Here is a 6653-nt window from a genome sequence, read left to right as displayed (position 1 = left end):
GATTGAAGTATACTAATGATATCTTTTTAAGACAGATAACATAGCCTCTCCTTCCTTGGAGGATTAAACCGATTTAAATTCACACCACCATCAGCATTCTATTAAAAAAAACTAAAAATCGTATCTACGTTCTACTAACCCTTGGCAGGATAGGAATATAGGATAGAACTTGCGGATATTATTAACGAGATTCCGATGGTTGGTAGATGTAGATGTAGCATTTGAAGGGATGGGAAAAAATCAAATACTGCGAGTGCATTGTCAACACATGCCAGATAACCCAGCAATCCTTAGCACCTTCACGTTAGCAGAAATTTTTACTACCGTGGGAGCCGAAAAAACGGAGCAAAAGAAGAATGATGATAGAACCCAAGACGATCAGAATTTGTGAATAATATGTTCACTCAAAGCAACAGTCAGAAATGAGTCTCCCACTATATATATAAAGTTGAAGATGAGACTCCTGCAGTTGCCACTGGCGGATAAATATGCTAATGCCGATGGTAGGATCCTATACAGAAAAACCTGAAATTGAATATATCATAAATAGGTTAATTATACAAAAATTTATTACGTTTCGATTAATACGAAATCAGCAAAACAACACAAGCAAATATAATGATGCAAAGAATACGGGGAGGGAGAATCAAGTAGCCACGTAAATTCCGTATCCATGCATTTTTTTTTTTGTATCTAACACAACGTTGATAGTATCGATCATATCATCGAGTATCGTAACATATGTTTCAGTTTTACCGATACTCGCAAGAATTAGGTGATTTTATCAGCTTTAAATTAAACAAAAATTGGGTTCTGGTTAATAAATTAAAGGGAAAAGCCTCACAAATGATTATAAATAACCTCATGTTTCTACCAACTAAATGGACAGTGGAGAGAAGTCTCCTAAAAGTAATTATACAAAAAACGCTCGCTCACTTGCTCAGAGAAAGCGTTATCTGGTTTAACTGATTTTTCGATACAACAAAGTTTTAACTGGGATACATTCAATGTTCAGTCTTTGATACTTGAAGCATCGAATAGCCGGAAAGTGATCCAGTTCACTCCCTTTCCAAAAATCATCATGATTAAACATCAGAAGTTCCATACTTTTATTACAGTCATCCGTGCCTTGCCTGAAGAATTAGGGAAAAACTGGTACCTGCAGGTGTGCTTGGCCTACTTGAGAATACATCCACATATCCAATATCAAATGAATTAAAAAAAAAAAGGCCATTACCCAATATTTAAGGTCTTGGTGTGGGTGGACAGAATAGAAACCTAAAATTAGGCATTTTTTGCATATCATAATAATATTCATATGGTACTGGGAAACTTGCGAGTCCAGATTGGCTGGAGACAAAAATCATACACAGTGGGCTAGGCAACCTATTACAAGCGAACATGCCAGTGTTCTGTATGCACAGTGTGGGTCCCACATAGGCCCATGTGTACGGAATGCAAGCATGTTTACTGGTGATAGGTTGCCGAGACCACGTGCATGATTTGTCCCCAGCCAATCCGGTCACTTGCACCATGATAATATTTATAATAGTCTTAGGTTCACTGAAAATATTAGCTGCACATTTGCACAAAGTATTGGTTTATAACAATTATTTCATGCACAAGAAAGAACCTCCACACAAAAAAATGTCCGTAAGCCCACAAATCATGCCTCATATTCATCTGTCCTCAAGTACATCACATGACTCGAATTCTTTTCAACAATTGTCTCACCAACATTATAGCATGCCCGCCTATGATGGCCTTCTGAGTCGCATGAATCAGCATACCAGTTCATGCTTATATGCATTGAGGTAACCTGTTGTAGATACATAATCAAAGGGTCAAGCTCCGCCCAATTATACTTGGATGCAAGAATTTTACTCCATGTTATGCTCCCTCTCTTTGAACCCTTAACACAAATGTCACTGCCTCCAAGTAGCCTACTTGAGAGGGTAGTTTCTCTTCTTTATACCTTGTAACCGTATCTACATAATCACCAGGCATCACCACCTGCTTTGACTTTACATTAGATTCATTACCTAGGTGTCTAGACCCAAATATCATCATCATATTTCACCATAGACCATACTCTCCATATCTGGAAAAAGGAGCAACCATATTCCTTGCTTGAAAAATAGATCTTGCTTACCTGGCATGAACTCTGCATACACTATCAAGTAGTTAACTTCAATCATTTTGCTTAAACGCAAGTGCATAACAGTACAAGCGTAATATATTTAAAATATGAATTCCCATGTAACCTAAGAATATAATTTACTTGAGCACAGACATTTTTGAGCTCCAGGTCTTGTCTTGATTTGCATACTTTACATTGATTGCCCATTAATATACAGACCTCATTCCAGCACTCAAGCTATAAATACAATTAGTACACCTCTGCCCATGTATCACTACTTCAATCTAGCAGAGTTGGTGAACTTTGCTAGTAACTATTTGTAAGGTACAACTGTGCCCGACAAAGAAACAGCTTAAATCCAATAAAATACCATGTATTGCTCAAATCAACTTCCAGACCTCAAGCTGCATCCAGAAGGAAGTAGCTATAATTCCATATATCACAACTTTATCTCAAGAAGTGGCTAAAACCTTCCAATATAATGCAGTAATATACTTCCATCTCAAGATTTGCACATTGCTAGCAGTAACTAAAGAAGTTAGCTTCAATCTTCTTTCCAAGCAATAGTCCCATGATCTGTTGGCTTTCAATGCCTCAACTCTCAAGTAGCAGAGGTTCGTTATCATCAGACATTCTCCAATGCCCTTTAATTTCTTTCCACAAGGATTCTGCATGTTATATGATGGTCTCCAATTACCTACACATATGGTCATCCTTTAGGGTCTCTATTACATAATTTGATTCTGATAAGAAGCATGAATTCAATCCATCTGCCCTCCTACTTCACCACATTTTACTCATAACTAGACCCTTAATTGATTCTAAGGTACTACAGCTCAAAGCCTTCCCAACCCAAGGCTACAACAAATATTACCTATGATAGTCAGAACACTGAGAAGAGCAGATGCTATAACTCATTCTCCAAATGTCCATGTCAAAATAAACCTCATCCTTTTGCAGTTCACCAACCAAAGAGCTTCTGAGACTACAACAAGGATTAGTAAGTATACTACCATTTACATAGATTTAAACAAAGGTATGGAACCTGTAACAAATATCTGCATGGACTATCTCAGCATTAAAAGAAAAGGCCATTATGCATTGCTGGTTTCCACCATCTGTGGTCCTTGGAGAGTGGATGAAACATAGACCCAACCTATGTAATTCTTCAATAAGTGCTCCCCTCTCAGACTTGAAACATGCATTGTCATGTCAGCCCAAGAATTTTCCATTGAACCAAGCAATTGGTAACGACCTATCTAAGCAACTTGCCACAAGGTACACTGCCTCTATCTGATCAAATCATCTAAGGAACCAAAGAGACTCACAAAAGAAAAATAAACCTACCTCAGCCCTTCCTTCCATCCATCCCCAGGGATTCATTTGCTAAGCCATCTGCCATAAAGTTCACAGATCTGAGACTTGACCTCAACAAGCTATTCAACATGATACAAATGATCTAGCTTCTCTCATAAGGTGATTAAGTGACCATAGGCTACTCGAGGGAATGAGCTCTCAATGAATCCCACCAAGATTCTAACTGGTCCATAACAAGCTGATAATGTTTCCCCCATGGCTCCTCTATTAGTATCAACCAATCACACCCGGCAGTCCCAGGTTACCAAGTAGCATCGATCAAAAGATTGTTCAATTCACCCTGTGGGTTGGTGGTTCCCACTCTTGTATAAAATGACATCTTTTCCTTTGGGGGGGGGGGGGGGGATCTCACTGTACATATCAACCCCTTACATCATTCTGGTAAAAAATATTAATGGCATAAAAATAATACAATAGCTGCCTGCCATAGCCACATTTACAGCAACTATGCAACTTCTTCATCAAAGTTCAAAATATCGATACACCCTGATACAGCAGAAGGAGTGTATCAGTGCTTTGAATCCCACACGATCTTTTTAGTTTTTTTTTTTTCCAAAACCTATCCAGAGGGATCAGTCTAAGGCCTTCCTACACCATGAAATGGGTCAAAACCCCAAAGGATTAATGTTTCTTGAAATGATAAAAAGGGCTTGCAAGAAAGTTTAATAATATTGCCAGCAGAGATGTTACAAATACAGATGAAATTGATGAGAGTATGATGGAATACTTGCACTTCAAGGAGCTATAGAATGTGCTGATGTGGATAGTATGGCCTATTGGCCCATCCAAAAGCTATAAATGGATGTTCCTATAGTAAACAGAGGCACTCATGGGCATTAGTAAGAGTTGGCTTGTTCCAATAGGGGGTATAATAGTAACTATAAATTTAATTCATGTCCAAGATTGTAAATGTAATTCTGCATTAAATTAATAATTGATTATTGCCCATTAACTCCATATATACTTGGGCTCTGAAAGGGAAGTCATTCATAAAATACAAACAATTATGGTTCTCCATCACGGGCTGATAGAACTAAAACACGGCCATGTCCTCATATTTTCCCAGACCAGCAGTCACATTTACTGATACAACTAAAACAAACTACTGAGAAAATAAAAGCAAACGTGGGACCGGGTATAATTCTCAACACTGACTTATCCAAGCATATTATTTGTATAATAGACCTAAAGTGAGGGTCCGAACCAAAACCACAATCCTCAAATGAATAACAAGAAATTATATCATCATAAAACAAGAAGATAACATTGACAGTGACACATTGCAATAAAACTCAACTCCTTCTCATCGTCCCTAACCCTTGAATTAAAAAAAAATAAAAAACTTGAAAAATAACAAGGCAAGAGAAATGTGCATATGAAAATACTGATGCCATGCGAGTATCACGAAGCTAGAACTCAATGCACACAACAGGAAAAGAGAGAGAGGCTGGAGTGGGGAGAGAGCACTGACAGTCATCTCTATTGGATCTTCTTTTCCTTGTTTGGCCTTGAAACCTTGCTTAGAATGCTGTCATCAAGTTTCCTGTACTGTGCCAGAAGGATTTTGTGTGTTATAATCAGCTTTTCATCAACTTGGTCCCGGTACTTGTCATACAAAACGGGAACCGTGAGGGAAAGAATAACACCTGTCGCAAACCAAAGAAGATGAGCCAAAACCTGGATGATGCGCAAGGATCTCCACCAAAACATGTGCTAACATGGAAAAAAGAACTCACCAATGTAGGCAAAAGTTAAGAAGTTTAAGAGACTCCCGAAACATGAAACAAGCCACAAACTTGAAGCAACCTAAGAAAGAAAACCAGAAAACGATTATTTTCACTTGAAAAGCCTGAACAAAGAAAATTTTCAGAATGGGAAAAGAAGGTAAAATCCAATCCGACCTGAAGAAATAATTTGACATCTCTCCCAAGGGCGATATCATGTGCAACTGCTAGTACACGATTGATCCAAACACGTGATACCACAGCAGCTTTTCCGACAAATTCCTCAGAAACTTCCAGATTAGGTAGGGGAGGAAGAGGCCTGGATATCAGTATTAATTATTTGCTATGAAGAAACATATGAAATGAGAGCGCAAAGTGCAGGTAATAATTGAGAATTGAAACCCAAATACCTATTGAGCATAGATGCCGATTTCGCCCAGAAGAACAATATGACAACCAGAAGAAGTAGCACATTTGCAATAAGTGTTAATGGACTGTATCCAACCCGTTCAAAAATGAACCAAACAGCAGTTGTGGAGACTAGTATAAAAGATGCAACGCTCCATCGCTTCCACAACAGCACATCCGCAACTGCGAAAACGAATATCCTCTCTCTCAGGTTTAGAGGCAGTAATGTTTCATGAAATTAGGGATTGGAAAAAGGAAGAAAAAGCAACAGATCAAAGAAATTAGGGAGGGGAGAGAAGGGATTGCAGACCTGCGCCTCCGCCGAGAAGTTGATGAACCGATTTCCGGGAAACGGGGTGAGAAACCGCGAACGTATCCTGCTCCGACGTAGAACGGTCTAGATCATTCTCTCCCATACTGGATGGCTGGAAAATGGTGGTTAGGGTTTGGGACAGATGATAACCAGTGAGGACGGAGAAGGAAAGTGTGAGAGAGCAACTGAGAAAGCGATCCAGCAAAGCCGGGCGATGGGCGATGATGGATTGTATTTGTAGTACCTACTGAATGATTTGAAAATGAATCCTCGTTAAATATAAAAGGTCCGTGTGGATTTGGGAAGGCAGTTGATTTGGGACTTATCGTCTTTCTATATTACTAACGTCAGATTGGAATCTTTTGTTTGGTTATGCAAGAGGTTTTTAGTATTCTGGAAAGATACGGTATCGGAAGACTTTTGACCAATCACGGGTGGAATTTATCAAAATTCTACCTGATAATTAAGGTTGGTTCGGCAAGAAATTGTCTAAAATTCATTATGATTTTTCAGCATTTTTCTTAGAACTTACCCTTACCATCATTAAAAAATAAAGATCACTGTTAGTGTATATTAAGAAAAGTCGTCACATTAATATAAATATAATTTTTATGACAAAATTATTATTATTATTATGGTTAAAATGTCCTTAAACGTCCAACTTCCTTTTATATATATATATAAGATTCTT

At 38.2% G+C, this 6653-nt stretch overlaps 1 protein-coding gene across 3 annotated transcripts; it reads right to left on the bottom strand.

Moving 5' to 3' along the window:
• Positions 1 to 220: 220 nt before the first annotated feature.
• LOC148850242 (Reticulon family protein) lies at positions 221 to 6216 on the bottom strand. Of its 3 annotated transcripts, none has more exons than XM_088945116.1 (6): positions 5960 to 6216; positions 5652 to 5832; positions 5419 to 5560; positions 5254 to 5323; positions 4989 to 5163; positions 221 to 525 (listed from the first exon to the last, which is right to left on the bottom strand). In XM_088945116.1, the coding sequence occupies exons 1-5, from the start codon at positions 6063 to 6065 to the stop codon at positions 4997 to 4999; spliced, it is 666 nt and encodes a 221-aa protein (XP_088801242.1). In that variant the 5' UTR covers positions 6066 to 6216; the 3' UTR covers positions 221 to 525; positions 4989 to 4996. The 3 variants fall into 3 exon arrangements, with proteins under 3 accessions (XP_088801242.1, XP_088801244.1, XP_088801243.1); XM_088945118.1 differs by lacking the exon at positions 221 to 525 and adding an exon at positions 815 to 1159; XM_088945117.1 differs by lacking the exon at positions 221 to 525 and adding an exon at positions 1649 to 2164.
• Positions 6217 to 6653: the final 437 nt, after the last annotated feature.

The sequence above is a fragment of the Nelumbo lutea genome, chromosome 5 (assembly GCF_056320005.1).
Source record: "Nelumbo lutea isolate HS-2025 chromosome 5, American lotus-T2T, whole genome shotgun sequence".
NCBI lineage: Eukaryota > Viridiplantae > Streptophyta > Magnoliopsida > Proteales > Nelumbonaceae > Nelumbo > Nelumbo lutea.
The sequence above is the reverse complement of the archived record's forward strand: the minus strand, read 5'-3'. Positions and strand labels throughout refer to the sequence as shown.